The 25,958-nt window shown below is 44.3% G+C and overlaps 1 protein-coding gene across 7 annotated transcripts in view; it reads left to right on the forward strand.

Annotated features, from left to right (window-relative positions):
- FRMD4A (FERM domain containing 4A) overlaps positions 1 to 25,958 on the forward strand; it is a 679,547-nt gene that overhangs the window by 291,631 nt on the left and 361,958 nt on the right. Inside the window, exon 1 of one of the 7 annotated variants that reach the window (XM_037739020.1) lies at positions 6,762 to 6,940. The exons of 3 other annotated variants lie outside the window; for them this stretch is intronic. In XM_037739020.1, coding sequence (XP_037594948.1) covers positions 6,875 to 6,940 — 66 coding nt within the window. In that variant the 5' untranslated portion in view covers positions 6,762 to 6,874. Of the gene's footprint in view, positions 1 to 6,761; positions 6,941 to 22,618; positions 23,111 to 25,958 lie in introns of those variants that run through there. 3 more of the 7 variants (XM_017529825.2, XM_017529826.2, XM_017529824.2) reach the window with 3 other exon arrangements.

Here is a 25,958-nt window from a genome sequence, read left to right on the forward strand (position 1 = left end):
ATGGACTCTACTGTGACAGTCAATACCTTTACAAAAAAAAAAAAAAAAAAAAAAAAAAAGTCTGTGAAAGATTCAGGAGGATGCAATAAGGATTATTGTTTCCACAAGGTGCCTTTGAACCCTAGAACACAAGTGCCTTAGAAAGTCCACGTGGTGAAGCCCAGGCAATCATTCCTGGCACATTCCAATTGCACACTTCTGGTGGTGACCTCGGAATCCCTCCAAGCCCCTTGTACTCCAAATGGTACTAAGTGACAGATGGCAAGACTGAGAAAAGATGAGATGAGTTATTATGTTTCACCCCATCATAAGTTCAGGGTACTTCTGGGTGTGCCTGACACGCATTTCACTGCCTGTGAGTTTTGAAAGTCTTGAAATTCATCCTTGTGAATGGTCAGGGGTTGTGGGTGCAGGAGGCAGGGACTGCAGTGGGGTGGGGGATGGATGTAGAGGAATAGAGGCTTTGTACTTGTGGGAGAGGTTGTCAAAATGGAAAATGTATCCCGAGTGGGAAAGACAAGCTTGGTTGTATAAGCCATCTACACAAACATGGAAGAATAAGGACAGACACTAAGAGTGTAGTCTTCTGAGAACCACTGCCTGATTCCAGGCCAGTGCCAGGCTGCCAGGGGCCCTGTAGAAGCAAACCTTTAAATTAACATGTTTGTTTTCTAGGAGACAACTAGAGCAGACAGGCTAGCCTTTAACTAGACCCAGACAGGCAGCTTGCTGTCTATACAGCCATCAAAAGGGCTTGTTTTACTTAAGCCAAACATCTTTAAAATCCTCTCTTTCTAGTTTTGAGGTAAGGCAGAAGCTTGACAGACAAGCACATTAATAGCACATTAATATCTGTTGCATTTACACGTATCATTGAGAGTTTTCTTTGCCATCTTTATGCAGATATCACTGACAAAGACTGTATGATTTAATGTTCTTATGCAGGTATTGTGAAATAATCACCAGGATCATGCTAATTAACAAAGCTATCACCTCATATAGTTACCATTTTCTTTTTTGCTTTCTTTTTTTAGAAAACACTTTATGATGAGAGCAGTTAAGATCTATCCTCTTAACAAGTTTCCAGTATACAATGCAGCATTGTTAGCTCGGTCACATGGCTGTGCATTGGGTCCCCAGAACTTATTCCTCCTGCATAACTGAAACTTTGTACCCCTTGATCAGTATCTCCCCATCTCCCCCTCCCCCAGCTCCTGGTAATCACATTCTACCCTGTTCCTCCACGAGCTTGACTATTTGAGCTCCTACACAGAAGTGAGATGAGGCAGTGTGTGTTTTTCTGTGTCTGACATTTTTCACTTAGCATAATATCCTCCAGGTTTGAGAAAAAGACAATCTCTTTGATAAATGTTGTTGTAAAAAACTGGATATCCACATGCAGAAGAATGAAATTGGACCTTTGTCTCACACCAAACAGAAATCAGCTCAAAAGGGACTGAAAACAAACTCATAGTGGTTTTTTGCCCTGTAGACTGGATCCGTAGGACTAATTGTGTGATCAAAACAAAAGCCAGTGGTTTTGCTTTTTAAAAACATCTCAGTGCTTATTTAATAATTGGATCAAGTCTCTACTTAGATTTACTATTCCAGGCACTAAAATAGGTAACTAAGATATTTTACCAACTGAATCCGATCCACCGTGTGATGGTCTGATGTCTTGCCCAAGCCCGATCTTCAAATATGTAGTCTTGCTGAGTAGAAAAACCACTGCTCTAGGGTGGACACGAATTATGGTTCAAGAAACACATTTTGTATATGTAGCTTCCTGCTGCTTTGGGCTTACACATGGTTGTCCTTAATAGAGATTGGTTGATGTGAACTGAACTAATCTAGTTGAACCGAGAGCCTCACCTTTGTGGAGCGCTCATGCGTTTGAAGCAGATAATTCATTTTCAGGGCTGCAGAAATCCATAATACTCTCTAGAAGAATGATCTGCCCACCGTTTTCCTAAGGAGAAGGACTAAGGAGAAACCAGCTTCATGCCTGTACAGAGAATTCAGCCAATGCCCACCCCACCCCCAAGACTTCTATTTTATTTGAGTCTTGTCACCAAAACGTTAAGCCTGCTGGGGCTTTCTATGTTTCATAGAAATGGGAGAAGGAGATGAGCATCTGAGGTTCAAACAGAAAGAAATTTAACAGTTCTGAATTTAAAAACATACCCACAAGTGTTGTTATTTAAATGCATAGAACAAATTCTGGTGTTTGCCTACCATACAGAGTGTGTCGCTGATTAATTGTTCTCAACTGGCTAGCCTCAGCAGGGTGGCTCACGCCAGATCATTCTTAGCTGGCCACCAAGCTTTGATCAATGGTTAAAGTGTATGTTTTTCCAACACAGATTTATACCATCAAAGGATGTGTATAAATGGTAGCACTGAGACCTTGGCTGTCAGCTCTTTAAACCCAATGCTCCCGGGGCTCAACCCTAGGATCCATCGCTGCTCCGATGTCCCTGCCACTTAGAGCTGCAAATCGCAACCTCAGGAGGAGTACCGAGTACCTCCCTTGTTCTCACTCATTGCCTTTCCCATAGGTTAGAAGTATTAATATTGATACAAGCATGTAATATGTAATAATCACATCATGGAAAATGGGAGTATCCATCCCTGAAGCATTTATCCTTTGAAAATCAAGTTCTCTTAGTCCCTCTCCTTACGAATTAAATCTAAACAAAACGTTTTAATATCTGGATTTTCATAAGAGACATACTATTTGTTTATTTCATCAACTCTCTTCCTGGGGTGGACAAGGGATCAGAGCATGAACAGTTCATGTTTCTCACTTAGGGCAGTAGCCTCTTCTCCCCCTTTATCAGTGACTGCTCCTCATTCCCAAGTCCCGGAGTGAATCCCCTGATAAGGAAGTGCGTGCTACATTCATATTTCCCAAGAAAAGATAGCGTAAGATTACATCAAACACATCAGGCCTCCTCTTTTCTAGACGGTGAAATTTTGAAGCAGAAACTGTATCTTAATCGTCTTCGTAGGCACCTACCTACGCCAATATATGGCCCAGTTAGTAAATAAATATTCGTACAAAGGATGCACTAATGAATGAACAAATGAATGTTCAGATTTGATATAAGCATCAATAAAATGTCCCCATAATTATAAAAAAATATATATCGGATAGTTAAAATACAGTTGCTAAGAAAACATCCACAATCAATCTGCCCAAGCCAGCCTTCACCATGTTCTCATATACTGGTAAGTGCTGACACCAGTGAACTTGCTTGTGTGAATGTATCTTCAACAGTTTCTCTGTCTTAACACTGGTGTGGTTCTACTTCCTCCCTGGTACCCAATTACTCCAAGTGGCTTGCATCATTCACTAAAATCCAGATTCATTATTAATGTCTCTTTAGAGTGACATCCGCATACACTAATTTCCTGTGCATTCTTCAGGCTAACTCCCTTCTGGTCGATTTCTCTCCTTTGGAAACTGTTAAAGTGGCGTTTGTTCAAAGAACAGGATGTTCTGAATATGTTCTTCCTAGAGCTCCAGGGCTAGAGTACAAACACACACGCTGCCCAAATCATGTGAAGTTTCTTATCCCTGAAGTTTACCATTTATATTCTAAGAGAAGCCAACATATTAACTGTTTCTGGTTTTGTTTTGTTTGCTTGTTTTTGTTTTTTGTGATGGAGTTTCGCTCCTGTTGCCCAGGTTGGAGCGCAATGGCTCGAGCTCGGCTCTCTGCAACCCCCGTCTCCCAGGTTCAAGCGATTCTCCTATCTCAGCCTCCCGAATAGCTGGGATTACAGGCACATGCCACCACGCCTGGCTAATTTTTGTATTTCTAATAGAGACGGGGTTTCATCTTATTGGTCAGGCTGGTCTCAAACTCCTGACATCAGGTGATCCGCCCGCCTTGGCATCCCAAAATGCTGAGATTACAGGCATGAGCCACCACACCCAGCCACACTGACTGTTTTTAAAGCCCCCCACAAAAATTGTGTTAGAAAATAGTCACCTAAAGTCATGGCTGAGACTGGGAGACTCAGCTGCCTCTTGGCAACTGCCTTAAATGAGAAACATTAGCTCTTCTCCACGGCCTGATCCCTTGTCCATCCAGGAATGGGGGAGGGGAGCTGATGAAATAAACTCGTAGTATATCTCTTATGAAATTCCGGCTACTAAAACCATTTTGTCCAAATTTAATTTATAAGGAAAGGGGCTAAGAGAACTTGATTGTCAAAGGATAAATGCTTGAAGGGATGGATAACCCCATTTTCCATGATGCGATTATTACACATTGCATGCCTGGATCAAAATATCTCATGTACCCCGTAAATCCATGCCCCTACTATGTACCCACAAAACTTAAAAATAAGCTTTTTTTAAAAAAAAAGAAAACTTGATGTTGAAGGCTCTCTTGAGATTGCTGGGAACTGGAACAATGTTGCACCCATGTAGATACATACCCACCCCCACAGTCTCCTGGTGATAGGGCCCCTCCTGGGCATCGGGCTCTTTTGCTTAGTGAGACAAAGCACTTGGCTTGTTGAGGGCCTTCAGTGTAGCCAATAGTTTTAACAAAAGGTGGCAAGTATGTAGCAAGAAGTTCTCTTGTGTTGAGACTTTATTGCTGATGTGCTGCAGCTGGTTATTGAATCAATTTCAGACATGGCAAACCCATGAGCCCCTAGGAAGGTCTGTAGCTCAGTTGGCCCATCAGGGAAATAGATTTTCTGTACATTCTTGGCTATTGAAGACATTCATCACAGCACTGCCCGCCCCTTCCTGGTGCCGTTCCTAAAAAGAGACACCTGCTGTGGAACCCGCTCTAATTCTTCCATTAGAGACCTAAAAACAAAATAGAAACCATTACTCGAAGAACATGCATGTACCATTTAGGACCAACTGTCAAGCTAAATGCAACAGACAGACTCCAAATCTGCTTTCAAAATAATACAGTGCTTTTTATCCATTTCTTTATCTTTGCCCTTAATTTTATGGTAGCTTTGTTTAAGTGTTAAATGTTAAATTAAGTCTGTGTGTCTCTCCTTTGGGAAAATGAAAATTCACAGAGAAATACTAAAATGGAGAGTTTTAACTGTTCATAGCCGAGAGAGCTCTGACATCCAGAGAAGGGAGTTTTACTGTAAAGCAGAAACTTCTTATTTCCCTGCTGATCTCATCAGGGCCACCTTCTTTGACATCATCGTTGACTGTTAAGTGATCACATTCTGTTTGGAATCAGGAGACTAGAGTTTAATAGCAAGTGTTTAGGGAACTGAGAGGACAGAACTGGGGACTGGCTTGCTAGACCAAGGCTGTTTTTGTTGCTACAGTCACAGCAAGGATGGCCATTAGTGTCTTGACAACCAAGTATCCCTGAGAGATTTTCTCAGTCCTGAAAAACTGTCCAAAGCAGTATCTTTCTTAGGATGTATGATTTCAGCCATAAAAAGGGAAGAGAGTCTGACATGTGGTACACCGTGGATGAACCTTGAGGAAATCATGCTAAGTGAAATAAGCCAGTCACCAAAAAAATGAACACAGGATGATCTCACTTATACAACATCCCTGGAGTGGTCGAATTCATAGAGACAGAAAATAGAATGGTAATAGCCAGGTGGCTGTGGGAAGGGGACATGGAGTTGTTTCGTGGTCACAGCGTTCCCGTTTTGCAAAATGAAAAGAGTTCTGGAGAAGGATGCTGATGTAATAGTAACTATCCTTAAGGCCCCCCAAATTTTTCTTAGACAATAGCCATGTAAAGACTTTGTCGAGATTGGGAGACTACCTTAAATAAGAAACACTAACTGTTATCCACGGTCTGAGCCCTTGTCATCTCAGGAAGAGTATTGATGAAATAAACAAATCTGTCTTGTTTATTCCAGTACAAGGTGAACCAAGTACAAGGTGAATGCACACCCACAAATAGCTAAGATGGCACATTTTATGTGATGTATATTTTGCCATAATGTTCTAACAGTTTTTAATTGTTTTTAAAAAGCAAACTTTGGAAGCAGAAAAGGAGAAACTGCATTTGCAGGATTTCGTGGCTGTTCTGTAACTGGCAAAAGCTTGAGGAGTTGACACGAGACATTAATTTCCTTGATGTTTATCTACTCTCACAGCAGAGGGGGTGCGGAGGTTGGAGAAGGAAGAGAGTGTGAGGAATCTAATAATATTCCGAGGAAAAATGTAGTACCCCCACAACTTTCGTTTCCTTGTTTTTCACAAGACTATGTGCTTTTCACTCATCGTGTACAAAACAAGGTCTGATACGTTCTCTACAAAGAACTATTGATGGCATGTCTGTGTGAATTGCCCCAGCATTGGTCACAGCCAACTTCTGTGGGACCCACTGCCCCCGTTCGACAATACGCTCCAGTGTGTGTAGCCATTTATGAAAGGTCAGAAATCAACTGAGAAATGGGCTAGAGTCAAAAACATGTGGCCCTATAAATATCAGAGTCAGACGGTCTATTCCATTTTCCCCACTCTTGCTTTCACTGCATCTCACTGCTTTCTCTTTCCCTCACTGGTGAGGTTCTCTGCACTTGGCCAGCGCCTTGGACTGTAAAGTTACACAAAGAAGGCAGTGGCTGAAGTCTTCATCTGGGGACCTCACTTTATGCCCAGTCTGGTCCTATAGCACCATTATTAGCATTTGGTGTTTTTTTGGTTTGTTTTGTTTTTTAAATCGTTTTACAGTTTCTGACTACAAAGCTCTAGCAGTCCAGCCTGCGATGTTCTACTTTCTTTTAAGGGTTTCTACTTCCCATTAGTGCCAACCCTGCCCTGTAAACAAATTTGACGCCAACTGTGTTTCCTGAGCTGGGGAGTTTGCAGGTCTGGTCTGTCAGCGGGGACTGGGAGCAAATCGGGACATCCATCATGACATTGGCTGCCAAGCTGGAAGACTTTGAGGTGACACTGGAACACCTGCTCATGGACGTGTTTGTAAGTAAAGGCTTTTCATATTCCATGTGCAAGAGAGTCAGTCTCCCCTGCCACTCTCAAAGTCCTTGGGACCCTGTCCCAATTTTGGAATCTTATTCTAATCAGCAACTGTGCAGTTCCCAGGTCCTCGTGATTTATTCTTACTCATGTGTCATCCGGGGAGAAAACCATAAAGTTCCTAAATGCCTGAGTGGCACATGATAGTCCCTGCAGATGAAATAGCAGAGATATGTGTTTAGAATCAAGTCAATTGCAGAAATCTGAATGAACAGGGTAAAGAAATAGAAAACATTTGCCAGAAGAGATCAAAGCAGCTTCAACAGCTATTCCCTGAAAGAACAAGAGTTGTATGTGAAGTGACCATTCCAGGAAAAAAAGGGGGAAGGGTACTCAAAATGCTAGGTGTTTTTTGTACAGAATGCTGCATCTAGGGTAGAGGGATGAACTTCACTGCCCTCAGAATTCCAATGTCTAGGATCCCTGCTACTTGGAGAGGCATTCAGTTACCAAGAGTTCTTCAGGAAGTGATTTTATGGCCTGAGGCTGTTTGAGTGATTCGCTGCTAAAGAAAAGAGCAACTGACAAGGACCCTTCTATTCCTGTGATGATTTTAGCGATGTACTCTTTGCGAACTCCAGGACATGCACTGCAACCTTCACATCACTTCTGTCTTAAACCAACTACACTCATTCTTCCAGTACTTTTCTCACGGTTTTCTGCCGGTCATGGGTCTGTTGGTTCTGTGATATTCATAGGGGCTTAGGGAACTGCAGGCTGTGAAATGCGCAGGTGGGAAGGCAGCTGAGAAGTGTTCTTGATCCAAGAACAACACCACGCTGCCCACGGGAAGGCGGCTGTGAGCTGTGTTACCTTTCCAGGACCCGCCAGTCTGCGTCTTGCATCTGGAAAAGACTGCAGAAGGTTGGCGCTTTCTTTACGGTATATCACTGAGTCCTTTTCAGGAAATTTTCAGGGAATGGTGTATTTTGGCAGATGTGAGAGTCTGAGGCTTTTTTTCGTTATTAATTTAAAATTTGTCTTCAAATTGAGGCAACATTGTGCTGGCAGAATTCCCAGAGGGGATCGCCCCTCCCAGGACTGGGTGTGGGGCTCTAGGTGACTCGCATTCGTCCTGACCTTAGTGTTGGAAGTTATGCCTGTAAGGGGAATGTGTCTAGAAGGGACAGCATCCTTCTGGGTTTCCAGGGATGGGAGATTCATAGCCAGGGTCATGACTTTATGAGAAGCATGAATAGAAACTGAACTGCAGGACAGGGAGGTTTCTTGAACAATTGATTTCCTCTGCCTGGCCGCCACTGCCTGGGATGGTGGGGATGGTGGCTTGTGGCTATGGAGTCACTCTTGGGGGTGATCTGTGGCATGCCAAAGGGTTGCTGTGAGTTTGGTCATCTCAGAGGAAATGAACTAATCAGGGAACTGTTTTATTTAAATACCACAAGGTCATTAATGTATTCCCTTTCTCTACCTATAGGCTGCTCTCCTAATACTTCTGCCACCTTCGTCTCCTTTCAAAGCTCCAAGATGCACTCCCCTTGAAAGAGAATGGGATCACATACTCCCTCCTTTTCTCTGAATAGACCCCATTTTTTCCCAGCCCCAGTTTGCTTCCTTGACGTCTCACTTGAACTCACCTTCTCATCATCCTCCTGTATCCAGCACCCCTCCTCCAATTCTTCCACCCTTTATCATCTCTAGCCCAACCTCCCCACACTCAATTTTAACCCTTATTTGCACAGCATTGGCCTACCCTCTGTAGCAACATTTGTGTGCCCCTACTTCTCCCTTGAGACTCGTGTAAGTCCCACTTAGCTTTATGCCATGTTTCTATTAAATCATCTGATTCAAACAAACCCAGGCACCTAGACAAAGGTATGGGCCAGATCGCACAAGGTTTTTAAGGTCAAGTTATCTTTTAAGCCTATGTCCTGTAATTTCCCACTGTGGGTTCCCCCACTCCAAACTGGTCAACATTGGTCTCTGCGAGACAGCGAGCCTCTTCTCATTACTATGTCTTTGTGGTTGTAATTCTGCTTCCTCTTGACCTGTCTGAAGTTCACACACCCTTCAAGCCTCAAGGAAATTCTCTCTCCTCTGAGAAGCTGAGGCACGTGAATTTCTGTCGCACTTCCTCTCTGCACCACTCATTATTTATTGACCTTACTTAGTTAATTATCTCGTTCTGTGTCTCTGTCTTGCCTCCTCCTCAAGGTGATTCTGAGATCCAAAAGGCAAGGATGCCTTTGTAACCTCCATGGCATCCAGGATACTGTATACAGGGACCTCAATAGATACGTTTCAAGTGGTTGATTTCTAACTAATATATTTTTACTGTCATTGTAAAATTTAACTTTTGGTGGGGGTGGTAAAATGCAAAAGGTAGAAATCTCATGATTCCATGCATTTCTCACCGGGTCGTAATCTGGTGTCTGACACAGCCATTTCAGAGGCCGTCCTATTGACGTACTGAAGAAATCACTGGATGCACAAAGAATGGGGACTCTCTTTTTTGTTTGTAATTTGTTATTGTAAGGTATTGGTGAGGTGCAGAAAATCTCATAAAACATGTATGTATAGCCTAAAGGATTATTTACAACGTGAACACCCTGTATAACCACCACCCAGATTAAAAATGAAATATTGTGAGTGAGGGCTCCAGGAGCCTCTGGGTATGCCCTCTAGATTAAAATTCTCTCCCTCCCCCAGAGAGAAACACCACCCTTCCATGACTTTTTTTTTTTTTTAATTTGAGACAGGATCTCCCTCTATCATCCAGGCTGAAGTTCAGTGACATGGTCATGGATCACTGCAGCCTTGACCTCCTGGGCTTATGCAATCCTCCCACCCCAGCCTCCCAAGTAGCTGGGACTACAGGTGTAAGCCACCATGCCCAGCTTTTGTTGTTGTTGTTTGTTTCTTTAATTTTTGTAGAGACGAGGTCTTCTTATATTGCCCAGACTTGTCTTGAACATCTGGGTTCAAGCAATCTTTTGCTTCAGTCTCCCAACATGCTAGGATTATTACAAGTGTGAGCCACCATGTCTGGACCCCCCAGGTTTTTTATAAGGATTTTTTTGTTTTCTGCATAGCTTCGTGACCTATATATATATCCCTAAAGAAAATTGAGGGGGGGCTTTAAAGTCTCTTCCGCTCAAGTCTCAATCCCAGCTTGGTACCACTTTCTAAATGTGAGAGTGTAGGCAGGTATTTCATCTTTGTGAACTTCAGTTTCCCTATCAATGAAGAGTAGCTAAAGCTACACAGCTTACAGGGTCGTAGTGAAGAGTCAGAAGAGGTGATATTGAGAAAGTGCCCAGGGGTGTGCCTGATGCCAAGGAGGCACATGATGGGTCAGTTCTCTTCCTCCCTGGCCTTCCCCCTAGAAAAGGCATCTGTCTTAGGTCACTTGCTGCAATCTATCATCTCCCTTTCCACCACCCCTAAAGCTCTCTCCCACTGCTATTACTCCCCAACCTTTCCCCCTTGAATGATTGAGAATGTGAGCTCTTTCTAAGCACAGCCTTCACTCCCTGTCTGAACTACAGCAACCTGTGGCTGTTTCTTCTGCTACCGAAATTGGCTTCCCTAGCATGGCCTCTGAGCAAAAAATAAAACAAAAAACTCTGGGCTGCCTTTTTCCAGAGTCACCTTCCAGAGGCACCAGGGAGATTGTCTGATGCCCCACAGGGTTTGAGAGGCTAAAACCCTAAAAAAGAACAAAAGAGGACTTGACATCTACAGGCCAGTGTCTCCTCTCCCAGCGTTGCTGGGGACTGTAGCCTTTCTCATGTGAGTTGGATCATCTAGAAAGAATATTTGCATCAGAAGCCCATTAGCCTTGAGTTTCCTCTGTAGCTGATGGCACGCTCATTAGGATGTCATCCCACTATCTCAAGAACAGCTGTTTCCATATTGACACTTCTTTTCTGGGATTACAAAGGGCCACTGGGGGGCTTTGGGGGAATGCGAGGCTTCTGCAAGATGAGATAAAAGGGACATATCAGACTGGTGTTTCATAATTAGTTGTCACCACTCTGGGGCTTCTCTCGCTGCTGCGATGCTGCTGGGTTCATGAGAGGAAGCAGCACGCAGGTTCGTGTGCACAAGCTCACACATGCAAATGCACATGTAGGCTCCTGCTGCGATGCCAAGAGCACAGGACGGGAGGTCAGTCCAAGCGCACGAATGGCTCCTCAGGACTAGCTCCAGGAGTGTTGGCAGTGCCCCCAGTGATGTCTTTGTCCTGTTTCCTTTTGTCTGTCTGCATTTCGGTTCAGAAGATTTAAAATGCTTCTGTGCGAGGCATACCTTGGAGGCTTTGCATTCAGCAGCCTTTTCAGCAGCAGATTCTTAGATTAGGAGCCCCACGCCACACACCAAAGGAAAAAAATAAGCAGAGGAAATCAAGCAGATTTCCTGAAACATTTTTCATTGGATTAAATAACCCAGTATCGGACTGAAATCTGTCCTTTCAGAAAGAGGCTTGTGGTTCCAGCTCACCCTCCACAGCTCTGCTTCTGCTACCGACATTGCATGGGCACATTCTCAAAGGCATCAGCCCCATCACTGTCCGTCCTTATCTAGCTCAAATCCCCTGTAACATTGATCCTGCTGTTTACAACTTAATTTTTATTTTGATCAAAATAACATATGTGCATGGCAATATTCATAACATTTGAAAGTTGAAGAGTACTGAAGGCTTTGAAAGAAAAGCCCCGGGCTCCAGTCTTTTCCTCCCAACTTCAAAGTCTCTTTCCCTGCATTGCACACACATCTCTTCCCCCTCTGTATTCTCCATATATTGATATCACAGTTTAAATCAAAATTCAGTTTATTATGAATATTAAAATATTATTTACAGCTGAGAAATATTATACATTATGATGGCATGTCCTGGATTTTACAACTTTATGTTTTTCCTGGAGTTGACAATTGCCTTATTTCAGTGTTTGCTTTATGTTCTATGTATTCATCAACCATTTTTATCTAAGATTTTCAATAGAGCTAGATAACTCCTCTCAATTAGGTAAATTGATCAGATACTTAACCTACTCCTTTTTTTTTCTTTTTTGAGACATTCTTTCTGAAGCCCTACATCCTCATGCATCAGTTGGATTAGCTCTTCTCTTGGTCTCCTGCATGACTGTCTTCTTGAGGATTCTCTTTTCCCTTGGCACCTCTCTTGTGATCTGTTCTTCTTTTCTTGGACTTCATATTCATATTCTTCTGCTGGAGACATCTTCCAGTAAAGGTGCATGAGAAGAAAATTTGTGTGTTATCGAATGTCTGCCCTCACACTTAACTAATAACTTATTGAGTGATTGGGAGTGTACTCTTGAAATCCAGAGCTGCATTTATAGGCTTGACTCCTCTCCTAAGTTCTAGATCAAAATGTTCAGGTGTCAGAAGCTCTGCATGCCCGGAGCCACTCATTAGTATCTCCCCAAACCTTCCCCTTCTCCTGTGCATTTATTTTGACTAATAGGACCATCCTTCCTCTAGTCTGTCAGAACAGAAATTGTAGAAAAACAATGTCCTCCTTCTGCACTTAATCACTTCTCATTTGTACAACTGCAGCCTTGTAACTGCTCTCTTGGCCTCCAATACACCTTACTTCTTCATTCTACCATTCACCTTTTTATTTATTTATTTATTTATTTATTTATTTATTGAGACAGAGTCTCTGTCACCACGCTGGAGTGCAGTGGTGTGATCTTGGCTCACTGCAACCTCTGCCTCCTGGGTTCAAGTGATTCTCCTGCCTCAGCCTCCTGAGTAGCTGAGACTACAGGCGAGTGCCACCACGCCCAGCTAATTTTTATATTTTTAGTAGAGACGGAGTTTCACCACATTGGCCAGGATGGTCTTGATCTCTTGACCTCATGATCTGCCCACCTCAGCCTCCCAAAGTGCTGGGATTCCAGGTGTGCGCCACCGTGCCTGGCCCTACCATACATCTTTTATCAATCAAGTCCCCAAAACTTAGGTTGGATGGTGTCACCTCCTTCCTAAAAGTAACTTTTAATGGCTCCCCCTTGCTAATGGAATGAGATCTAAAAAATGTTGTTCTATTGTATGCAAATCAGAATCTTGCCTTAATGTCCTTTCTTTCCACCATTGTTCTCACAGGCAGGACTGTGCTATGTCATGTTATTTTCATGTCAACAGTCTATTAACTGCATTCATGCCATAGAGGCTTAAAATTCATAGAATGCAGTACGCCCAGCAAGCAAGAACAGTTATAATCCCCTACTCACCCTCATCTAACTCTAAGGATTTGTCCACTGGAGGGGTTTTACCCATTCTTGTCGTAAGCTTGTGCTGAGGAATCCTTTGGCATTTGATTTAAAGGATGTTGGGTATTCTCTAGAACACATTTAAGATAAACCATATTCCCATGAATGAGGCTTCAAAGCAACAGTGTTTCTAACAAATTCAAGATGTTTTCTTTCCTTCTTTCCTCACTTTGGGAAAATATACCATGTGGCTTATCCCAGATGTCCATGAGCAAAGGGACGGTTGACCCTGGGAGTGATAATGTCCCTGGCCACAGGGGGGAAAGCAATCTGATGACCTTAAAGAAAGCCATTGTCCTGTGCAGCGCCAGAGGGATTACTTAAACCAAGATGAACTGTTCTCCTCTTGAAGAAAATTGCTTGTTAAATTTCTCCTCCTGGAAAAAGAAAGCATGGAAATTAGAAGCAGATGTAAAAGTTGATCATTCGCCACCCAATGCTTATCTAAGACACCTGAAATTTGAGAGCTAAGCCTAGTAAAAATTGAGTCAACAGTCATTGGCTCTGTTTGGAGGTATACTATATTTATTCAGTGAATGCTGGCAGTCAATACCATAGATAAGGACATTATTTATATTGCCATTCCAGGTGCAATTACACAGTTTACCCTGTGCAAAATGCACTTCATAAATATGGCAAATCAATGCCAGTTATCAGAATCCATCCACAACTGACAGCACATAAAAAAGGGCTTCGCAAAATGATCTCGAAAGCCCATCTACACAGCCAGCTTCACAGAGGTCAGCTTATTATCCGCTTAATCACACAGCCGTCTTGCAAGAGCGTTGATTCCTCAGACTCTGGGCATGACCATCATCACTCCTAACAGCACACACAGTAAGCCATTACTACCATGCAGAATAGCCTTTAGCCCAAGCTGTAGCCACTGATGGCCTGATTTGGCCTCCTGCTGGGAAGGGCAAGTGGAGTTCTCAGGGGGACAAATCATATCAAGGCCAGATGTGAAGGACCTTCTTGTGGAGGCATAAAATCCATCTGCAGCTTGCGAGCAAGATCTGTCTGCTCCCTTTCCATGGATGAAGAGCTGAACAACCTGCAAGTATGCTGATGGGCCCCGTCCGTGATGTCCATAAAGCAAGGCCTTCTAAGACAGATACTGATACTGACTAATCCTCCACACTGGTCATTCACATTTGACATCCTCCATGGCTAAATTCTTGCCAGAAAGATCAAGTAAGAATCTAGGATGCCTGATTCGCACATGAGGTTTCCACGTGCGACGGAAACCAGGTTTCCCTCTGCTGATGGTGCATTTTCCTCCCTGCCCAACAGGAGGATAAGGTCTGGTTTCCTTTGTAACATGTGATTTTGAGTTGATGGGGATAGGAGGTCTTAACTTGGGTGAATTAATTCTCTACTTATTGTTACTCAAATGAAATCTGCTAAACAGGGAGCTCTCAAAGGTTCAGGAAGGAGTCTCTTTCCCACTCAAAATAGGTGAATAAGCCCGATGGCCATTAAGGAATTCAGACAGATGAAACGTGGACCTTATAGCAGAATAGACATGAAGAGGCAGACGGCTAGATGGTGATGTGCAAGAGGCTCTTGTGGCAAATGAGACAACAGGAAAACCATGTGCAGAATTGAGACTGGAAGAAAAGGGAAGGTGCCCACGTATTGTTTACAAAGAGGTTTCACAAACATTGTTTCATTTCATCCTGTTGGGTAGGTGCTCAGTAGACTTGACATTCTCTATGATGGATGCTTCCTGTGATAGAGATTGAGTGATTGATGGTTGCTATGATAAAGGCTAAGTGAGATTCTGGGGTGTCCGATTAGCATGTGAGGTGCTCATGCAAGACAGGCTGCGTTTCCCTCAAGACTTGGAAGAGGGTCATGCCTAGTTCCCCTTGTGATGACAGTTTCGCATGCAGACTCAGGGGTAGGGCCAGCCGTCTCTCACTTCACCACAGACACCTCATCACAGAGAGGAGCTGAGTTTGAGGAACAAAAGAGAACTCCTCCAATAAGCAAAAGTTCTCTTGCAGCCCCTGTTCTTGGCTAGCACCCGATCCGTTGTAGGGACACAGAAGAGGGAGGTGGTCAGTGGACTCTGGAGCCTCTCATTGTGATCTTGAGTGAGTTACTTCAATCTCTGTGCCTCAGTTCTTTTTTCTTCATCCAGGGAAAATAAGAGTACCTATTTGATAAGGTGTCATGAGAGCTAAATAAATATTTTAAAACTTTAGAATAGTGCCTATAATAGAACATGCCATATAAGGGAGGTACCTTATTTTCTTAGACAGTCAATAAAATAATGGTTGAATGAACGATGTGGCATAAGCAATAAATGAAAATAATACAATTCATTTAGACAAGAATGAAGCCAGTATCATACGGCTTGGTACAGAATACACAAAGAACACGGACAGTGTCATGGCAGGAGTGAGGAGTTGACTCACTTATCCTAGAACACCAGACCCTCTCTCCCAGCAAGGATAGGTAGGAATCAAACTGCACAATTCAATCTATACATCCTTTATCTCATTTGCCTGGCTGCTCGTGGAGGATTAGTATTTAATGAAGCTGAGACTGCCATCCCACAAGGCAAGGGAAGGAAGGGAAAGGAAGGGGAAAGAGGGGAGGGGAGGAGAGCGGAAGGGAAAAAGGAAGAAAGGAGAAAAGGAAAGGGAAGAAAGAGAGGAAGAAAGGAGAGAATAGTACGGGAAGAAAGGAAGGGTGGGAGAAAAGGAGGAAAAAAGGAAGGGAGGGAGAAAGGAAGGAAGAAAGCAGGGAGGGAGGGAAGGAGGGAGGGAGGAAGGAGGGAGGGAAGGAGGGAGGAAGGAAAGAAGAGAGGAAGGAGGGGAGGAAGGGGAAGGGAAGAAAGGAAGGGAGGGAGAAAAGGAGGAAAAAAGGAACAGAGGGAGGAAGGAAGGAGAGAGGGAGGGAGGGTGGGGAAGGAAAGAAAGGAAGAAAGGAAAGAAGGGGAAGGAAGAAAGGAAGAAAGGAAAGAAGGGGAAGGGAAGAAAGGAAGGGAGGAAGAGGGAAGGAAGGGAGGGAGGAAGGAACGAACAAATGAACGAGAAGGGAAGAAATGATGAAAGGGAGGGAGGGAGGGAGAGAAGGAAGGAAGGAAGGAGAGAAGGAAAGAAGGGAGGGAGGGAGGGGAGGGAGGAAAAAATGTATCTGCTCACCCAAGCTAGCTACAATTCTGCTGAGAGTCTTCCAAACACCACAGGAGGAGGAAAAGTCTGTCCAAAGACAGATACTGCAAACAGTGCACTGTGTCAGAGCAAACCCCAGGTAAAACCAAGAGAAAGCTAAACTTTCCCACACTGGCGAGCTGGAGATAATCGCGCAGGCCCTGGGCACATGAGGTCTGGTGATAGGAGTGTTGCTTGATGTCTTGGTCCTGTTCTTACGGATATTGGGTTTCATGTTTGGCCTAAATTCCAGCCAGTTTTCAAACAGAAAATTATGGATGTAGGCAGCCTGTCTGTTTGTCTAACCTCAGTCCCAGCTTCCTCTAATGGGACGTGACATGAATTACCTAGGCTGTCGCTGGGGCGGGATGGGGAAGGCATGTTGAAGAAACACAGAGTTTCCCTTCCAAACTCCCCGCTCCCACCTAGGAATTTTCCAAGTCTTTTAAGAATGTACTCTTTGAAGATGTAGCTACAGGTACATATTTATGGGGGACATGTGATATTTTGTTACATGCATGGAATGTGTAATGATTGAGTCAGGGTATTTAGGAGGAATATGTTTTCTTCCTGTGTGTGTCTGGTTCAATTTCATCCTGCTTACCCTCTTCCTTGCTTCACATGACAGTACTTACAACACCAACTTCAATCAAAGCTATGGTTTCTCCCACCCCCCAGCCTGGGGCAGGTTTGGGTGATGGCTGTAGCGGGAACTGAGGGTGTGTGGCTCCAGCTGAGTCCCCCCGCTGCACCCCCTCATCTCCCCAGTGCTCACTGTGCTGCCTTCGCCCTTCCAGGGATGGAGCAGACCAGGGGTGAGGGCCCAGCAGGGACCTTGACGTGCCCGAGCTGCTGGATGGCCTTGGTTTTCTCCGGGACTGGTGGGTGTTTAAGCCCAACTCTTGTTCTTGTGGGGTGCTTTGTGGGTTTTTGGCTGGGAATCTCTGGAAATTTCTCTCCGCAATTCCCTGGTCCAAGTGATGTCTCTCTTCCAATGAGCCATTTCAGGGGCCTCTCTTTCCCTGGGCCCCACACCCCTCCTTAGTGTTCCTCTCCTTCCTCCCGCAGCCTGGGGGTGAGGTCAAGGAGGGGTTTCAGACCTGCTTCTCAGACGTGCCTTGTTCGAGTCCTGCTTACGGGGCTAACCCCTTGCGTGGCATGTCGGAGAAGGTGGGGACAGTTGTGACCTGTTGCCTGGTGACCTCAGACTACACTGAGAAAGAGCCCGCTTTTAACACCCTGCAAGATGTTACAAGGAATTGCGGCTCAAGGTGGAAGTTAGGACAGATATTTACACAGTCAGCCTTGGATTGTTTCTGTTTCCTCCATGGAAGCAATGTTTCACCTTTTGCAAGGGAAAGAATGATAAGGAACAAAATCAGAAAGGCCCCTTTTTGCAATTCTTTGGTCACCTTTGCAACTCTTCCTCCAGCGCACCATCCTTTGCCCCTTCTGCTGGGGCTCATGGTGGCCTCAGCCTGCCTTCTGCCCTGGGAGTGTCGTGACAGCACCCATTATACAGTGTGACCTCCGTCACCTCCCCAGCTGAAAATTCTCTGTCCTGTGACCTGTCCTTTCGGTATTCTGCCAAACATACAAAATCAAGCAATGCAAATGAGTTTACTTAGCGCCAGCAAGCGGCAGTTCTGAGGTCAGACACACACACGTGAGTGAACTTCAAGGGACAGTCAGGTCAGCCTCACTAGCAGTCATTTCAGGCTCTGGGGAAGTAGTTGGACCCATAGATAAGGTAGGTTCATCAGGCTCACCCTAGGCTGAAATGACGAGACCGCATGTCTGTGCCAGCACCCAGGCTTCCGTCGGGAGATCACTTACCCTTCACGTGGCTTTTCAGCATGCGTCCGCCCGGGAACTGGCTTGATCTATGAGTCCCCTCCTGTGACCATGCACACACGTGGGCCCGGTAGGCTCTTTCCCCTCCTGCTGCTGCCTCCATTACCACCAATGTTGCAAAATGCTCTCTCTCTAATGAACATTACCCCCAGCTCCCCGCCCCTTTCACACCCTGCTATTCATGACCAAGAACACCCATTGGCTTTGATACATCTTCCTGTGGCATGGCAAGAACATCCACCTTCCTAAAACCTGGCTTAGTCGATTCCTATGTATTTTCCTTCCAGGATTTTAATGCAAACATTTTCATTGAGACTGGAAGGAAATGTTCAAAGCAAACAAAAGACTTCGCAGGCCTTATATGCACTGCTCCCCAAGGCATCAAAAGCCACAGCTTCGGAGAGTCTAGAACTGAAGAGTGTCTTCTACATCTCCCTCTCCTGCACACGGTCCATTGACTGCCCCCTCCCCATCCCCGAGGCATCTTTCCCTCCTAATTCCCACCCCACATCCAGCAGCCACTAGGCCGTTCCTGGATGCAGAAGGTACCGCGTCATCCACCAGCCTGACAACAACCTGCTCTTTCTGTGTAATATGCTGTTCCACAGGTTTTCTTCTTGCTCTGTGTGTGTGTGTGTGTGTGTGTGTTTGTTGTTGTTGTTTTTGTTTTTTGTTTTTTGTTTTTTGAGATGCCATGCAAGGGGTTAGGCCCTAAGCAGGACTTGCACAAGGCACGTCTGAGAAGCAGGATTGTAACCCCTCCTTGACCTCACCCCCAGGCTGTGGAAGGAAGGAAAGGAAGACTAAGGAGGGGTGTGGGGACCAGGGAAAGAGAGGCCCCTGAAATGGCTCATTGGAAGAGAGACATCACTTGGACCAGGGAACTGCAGAGAGAAATCTCCAGAGATTCCCCGAGTTTCCCAGGTTGGAATGCAATGGCACAATCTCGGCTCACTGCAACCTCCACCTCCCGGGTTCAAGCGATTCTCCTGCCTTAGCCTCCCCAGAAGCTGGGATTACAGGTGCCCACCACCATGCTTGGCTAATTTTTGTGTTCTTAGTAGAAACAGGATTTTACCACGTTGGCCAGGCTAGTCTCAAACTCCCGACCTCAGGTGATCCGCCCACCTCCACCTCCCAAAGTGCTGAAATTACAGGCCTGAGCCATCGCACCCAGCCTCACCTTGCTATTATTTTCATTTCACCCTCAATTCATCATTTCCCGGTCCTTTGATCCAATGTCTCTGTCCCCCAGGGCTGGCCCAGGGCCACATACACTCAGATCTATGGCTCACCCGTTCCCTGCCCTGCCTATATGTTTATTTCCACAGTTGCCCGTCAACTGGCTGGAAGATGCTGGCAGGAGGTTGGAAGGCGAATAGAAAGGAGGGGCCAGGTATTTCTCCTCACCTCCCCTTGACCATGGACAAGGTCTCCAGCAGGCTGAGTCTCCCATAGGATGGGTCTCCAAGGTTCCAGCCTCCACTCGGTGACTCTGGCCCCAGGCTCTAATAACTCAGTTCCTCCCTTGACCCCTTAGGCCAGGGCTTGCGCCAGCCTCCCTGCCTGCTTTGTGCTTCTCAGCCCCTCTGGCCCCTGTGCCCAACTCCTGGCAACATCAAAGCTGCAGCTCTAGAAACTCTAAAGTTGCTCAATCTAACAGTTTCCTGTATGGACATTCTCTTCTTTTCAAAGACAGAGTTTTCCATTTCCTGTTGGACTCAATGGATGTATCTTCCTTTGGGATTTCCAAACTGCTGTAATCTGATGAAATCCTGTGGGACCGGCAAGCTGAGCCCTGAAATCACACACCATTTGCCTTTGGTTTTTGTCCTAGCTCCGACATTTCTAGCTGTGCTGCCTTGACCAACTTTCTAAACCCCTCTGAGCACCAGTTCCTTCATGACTTAAACAAATAAAGGAACTCATTTCCTCCCTGGAAGTCGCCTTTGATAACCTCACAGCACATGGCCTGGCAACGGATGGGTGCTAGGTGAACATTCGCTCCCCACGTTTCTCCTAAAGTGGTTATAAACTGTGAGTGTATGAATGCATATCCTCTTCTGGGAAACATATTTGTATTCTAGCAATGGAAAGAAATACTTGGCCAGGCATGGTGGCTGATGCCTGTAATCCTAGCACTTTGTGGGGACGAAGTGAGAAGATTGCTTGAGCCCAGGAGTTCAAAATGAGCTGAGCAAGATAGTCAGACCCTGTCTCTATTTTTTCTTAAAGAAAGACTTTAACCCAATAATTAATTTTGAATGTGTAAGTCTCCAACACCCATGGCAAGACAATCAGAAAGATATTTTTGGACAAGCCAACCTTTGAGACCATTTAAATCACTCAGAGGAGGTGGTCACCTACTCCGTGGGGACTGGGGAGGGCCCCATTATCTGGGAGGAGGCTCTTGTGCTAATATGAAAAGTGATCCTTCTCCAGCCTCCCAAGGGAAGAAGGTGGAATGTGTGAGACTCAGATGTGTGGGAGTCTGGCCCAGGGTTATTTTTGTTTCCATTAACATTCTCTTCTATATGTATTTTAACCTTAATCAAATGCATGTGTTTTTGTTTTATTTGCACTTAGTTCATCAAAATGTCCCTTATGATCTGAACTATGCCATAAAGCCTAAGCTCTCCAGTGAAACGCTCATTAATACCCCTGGGAAACAGGAAGTTGCATTTAGTCAAATATAAATAAATTCAGCTCCCCGGGGCTTTGCCCTGGCCTGGGTCAGAGAAGAGGCAGTGGCTTCTCAGTCCATCTCATTGTTGTCCGTCCACCGACCCCAAAATTGAGCTGGAAGAATGACATCGTATAACTCTCAACAGATAAAGTGTTTTGAAAATGCGCCTGTCCTTTGTTCAAAAGCGTTACACCGTCAAATGCAGTTTTACAAAGAAATGAGATTCTCTTGCTTTGGCTCAATAATCAGGTATCGTTCCAGATTCTCCCCCCAACAACCCCAATATTCTGAAACCAAGCAGTGCAGGCAAGAAGAAAGAGAGAGGGAAAAAAGAGATGTAAGCCTAAACCACCTCACCAAAGACGCCATGTGAGTCGTGGTTAAGAGGTTTCCATCTCCCCCTGTCTCTCTCACCCTCTCCCTGACTCTCCCACTGCACACATGGAACCAATTATGAACAAAGCCCAATTGTTGTATATTTGGAATTTCCCACATCAACCTGATGCTTTCTTTAACTGACTCGAGATGTGTGTCTGCGTTGGAGGGCTGAACCCAGGTTTCCAGCCTGCACGCCGCCACCGCCGTGACACCCTCCCCTCTTTGCTTCTGATTCATTTTCTCATAGTGTAAAACTCTGCTGCTTTCCTTCACACCCCAACCCCATTTCCTACTAGGTTTGTTTGAATAAACAGAACCTCCTTTTCCATCATTCTCAATAAACTAAGCTCTGGTCTGCAGACAGTGTCTTGTAGCTGGTGCCCAGAGCATATGAGTGGTATCCAGGCTAATAGCAAAAATCATGGGATGACCACAAAGGAAATGGCCATCCCTTTCATAAAACTCAGAACAGACAGAAGCAGTGTATGTAGAAATGCTTTAAAAATAAAAAGAGAAAAAAAACTGAACATACCCTGAAAGCCCCTTACTTGATTTTTCTTTGTAGTAATGTTTTCTGCTGTGGAAATAAACTGACTTAGGGAAGAGTAGAGATGAGGCAGATAGATGAAAATATTACAGAAAAGTTAATGTTGGAGACCATTTATGCCATCCATCAAAGAAGGCTGTCTGGCCTGAAATCACACAATGTGATCAGAAAAGAATTGACAGACGTGATGGATGTATCTGCTTCGACAGAGCCTTGTAAAATGAAACATAATTTCTTCATGTTTACTGGCATGCATAAAAATAAGTGTTCTGTAACACAAACATTTAAATGAGAAGATGCCAAATGCAAGTCTGTTCGATTTGATTCAATTCATCTGAACCATGTGATTGAAACAGTTTCTTCTTCTTTCCCTCCTACTTTCTCTCTGTGGACTGTACTCACATATACAATGAGTTACACACATGCGTTCATTTTTATGTGTTAGAAAGCAGGAGGGGAAGACAGATATGCATGTCCGATGCTTGGTTTTATAGATAGAATTTATGACTGCAAAGAGGTCCCTGATGTGTTCAGTCTCTGGTCTTCAAATATTGTTCCTGCGTTCAGAAGAGAGTGAAATCAGAATGTAGGATTCCGCATTAATCTCCACTCCAGATGGTGATATTCCAAATAGTCTTTTTAAGGTGAGCATGTGACCTACTGTACAGCCGAGGGGCTTGCGAGTCACGTGATGGAGTGAATAATATGTCTGATAGAGCTGTGATGAGACAACTGACCTGGTTACCATCTGCAGCCACGAGAAGCAAAGTTGACATTTCTGGATCACCCTCCCCAGAAGCGTCACTTGCCCATGACCAGGACACGGCAGTCTCGCTGAGCCAGCTGTACAGAGGGACAGATGGAAGAAAGCTAGAGATGTTGCTTCGTGCAGGCTGAAGTTGAAGAACTTGGTCTGCTTTTCTTTTTTCCCATCCCCCCTCCTCCTGACAAACCACATCTTGATTCATACGGTCGAAAGAAAAACTCTTTCAGTTATTTGATATTTGGGAACTCTCCAGGAGACCATAACTTATTTTTGAGGGAGGCTCCTTCTCTCTTTGCTGGGAGCACACACACACACGCACGCACACACACACACACACTCACACACATCCACACACACAGCTGTACACCATGGTGGTTCAGGCTGCAGTGGCTCCGAATAGATCCCAAAGATTTTTGCTGAAAATACCTTATGGATCTCTGAGAAGACGAAGCGTTGAAAGGGTAAGCTACGTGGCTGGCTGTTTGCTTTTCAGTTGCTCCAAAGACAGGGAGATGTTTGTTTTCATTATATGCAGCGTTACTTCTGTTACTAATGTTTCCTGAACAGTTGGAGCTCCTGGGACGGTAGAATACAATCTCATCTGTAATTTTAGTTTTTCAACAGATAATGATGAGAGACCTGAAACAGCAATTTTTGTCACTTGTGGATCTTGGAGGGGGGAAGGGTGCTCTTAGAGATGAAATATGAGGGAAAAGATTGGGATGGGAACTTCCCCCTGGAATGGGTATGAAAGATTTGAGTGCTTGTCGAGAAATGCATGGGGGCTGTGAAACTGATTTCTTCTGTGTTTATTGAAACTTACTCATTAGTGCAGCAGGGCTGTGAATTTCTTCTGCTGGGTAACAGTGTCTAAAAGGGAGGTGATGGTGACGTTAAGGAGCTTCAAAGCTTCGCCGGTTTAAATTATGCAGGCAGTTGATTAAAAGCTCTTTTCCCGCCCCCCGCTCCCCACCATGCATTGCTATCCTTTGGGGTTTGTTTTTAATACTATGGATTTTGGCTTAAAATTACTCTGTTAGTTTCCTGAAAGCATGTTTACTTTATGGAAGCCCCTAGCAGAGAAGATCCTATAAAATAATAAGGACTTGTCCTTCTCTGGAGTAACAGATGCAGTTTGGGGCTGACTATAGCTAACGCAAAGCTGGTTGTCGTTGGGATGGCAGGCTCAACATCTGCAAAGTATACGACGGCTCTGTGGGTCTCAGAAACCCCAAAAAACCCTGTTTGAATCGTGGCAAGTCCTTCTGTGAGTTTTTGTCGTCTATATAGACATCTTCGGTTAAGGTGTAGCCCAGGACCTGATAAAGCAAATAGCATCACATGAAGCTCTCTTGCTGGATCAGCAACCCACAGCATCTTATAAAGATCAGAATTAAATTGTGACTTTTTCTGGTTGGTATACTTACTACTCAGTGATATTTAAATTTAAAAAAAAACTAACAGTTTAAAAATATGAGGGGCTGTCTAAATACTTAGGGTTGATTTCCTGAGTTTTGATGAGTTTTTTTTCTGCCATTTGAATAATGAAAAAACCTTCACTTTCTATTCCGGTTGTGTGTAGACCTTTATTTTGAGAATTATTTCTTGTTCTGAATGTCAAGATCATCGGCTAATATGTGTTAAATCCTTACTGTGTATTTCATGTTATACCAATAGCTTAGAGCTTAGGCCATCAGTGATAGCAAAATTTACACATTGATCAGGCTGCTATTGAGTGTGATTTTAGGTGTTAGTGAAAACTCTTTGGTCTTTATGGTAACTAAATTCTTATCATGTGTTCTGTTATTAAGATATTTACTCACAAATGTAACATGGAAATGTGAATTGTGTACCCTAAGGCTGTGCCAATGGCAATATTGAGCAGATAGCCATCCTTTATAGATGCCCATACACACACAAAAATGGAGTCACCTGGAAACCTCTATTTATACCATTATGCTCTCCATATAAAATATTTAATAAATCATGTATGTGTGCATAATTTCAGATATACGCAGTTCTACCACATCTGTAATTCATTGTTTAATAATTTAAGAAAAAGTGGCAATATAGGGACATAGTGTCATACACAAAACATATCTGTTATTGGGTATGTTTGCACACACTTGCTTTCAAAGCATACCCCACTGTTCTGCCCTTAAGCACATACCCACTGGCCTTAATGTAAGTATTCCGAACGCTTCGGGGCCCTCCAGCGAAGCACATCCTTGGAACATTGGGTCTTCCTGATGAATCTACCACCTCACCCTCCAAAGCAATGGAGAGTGGAACAAGTTGAAATGTTCAATGTGCTGTCAATTTCACTGGCCATCTTACACTGTGGGTCAGTGGAATTGACAGTTCTATGACAATTTTCAGAATGGAGTCCTGTGTTTATATAAGTGGAGGAGAGGTAAGGGCAAACACTGAGAGCTGGCACTCTTACCCTGGGACTCCCTGAGTTTAAAGCAACAGCAGATTTTGCAGTTCTATCAGCAGCCTTGAGGGTGCCAGGCATTTGAGTTGGTTTCCGTTGTCTCACAATATCTAATGACGTGGGAGACCTTGCATTTCTATAAGACTTTCAGTCCATTCCCCTACTTTACCATCACGAGTTACTAACGAGGCACAGAGCCCAGGGGTTCCTACCCTTGTCCTGTATAAATAGAGAAACCAAGGCACAGAGAGGTTTAATCTTCTGTATAGGAATATATAGTCAATGACAGAGTAGGACCTAAATCCAGGGGCCTGGCATGGCACGTCCTTGCCGTGGGATCACGTGTTGTCTTTGCTCTCTGGAGGAGCCATGACATGGCAGCCTGGCCCTGGGAAAAGGGTGATAACTAACTCGTCACCGGTATTCATGTTAAAGGAAATATAGAAGACATGCCAGTCAGAGGTGCTGAAACCCAGAGAGAAGAACATGATTTCTAGGACACGGAAAGTCCTGTGCCCTCAGGAGTCCAGGGTTCAACAGTTGCTTCTGTTTCCAACTGCCTAGAAGTTGAGTTAAAAGAAAGAATTGCAACTTTTTAACCCTGAGACTATCCACCAAATCCTAAGCAACCAGGCTTAGTTCCGGTTCATGTTTCTTCAGAATGCCATGAGCCCATCGCTGTGCTAGGCAGGGTGGAACACAAAAAAGAAATAGAAAATGCTGTGTTTGGTATGGGAGGAGAAATTAGACGTGTAAAGTTTATATAAATAAAACAATTAGAAGTCAATATCATACAGGCTACAATTAAGCCACAAAATAAGTAACAAAGACAATTTAGGTGAAAGCAGCATGGTGAGGTGACAAGAGTGTGG

This window comes from Cebus imitator, unplaced genomic scaffold (assembly GCF_001604975.1).
Source record: "Cebus imitator isolate Cc_AM_T3 unplaced genomic scaffold, Cebus_imitator-1.0 Scaffold61, whole genome shotgun sequence".
Lineage (NCBI taxonomy): Eukaryota > Metazoa > Chordata > Mammalia > Primates > Cebidae > Cebus > Cebus imitator.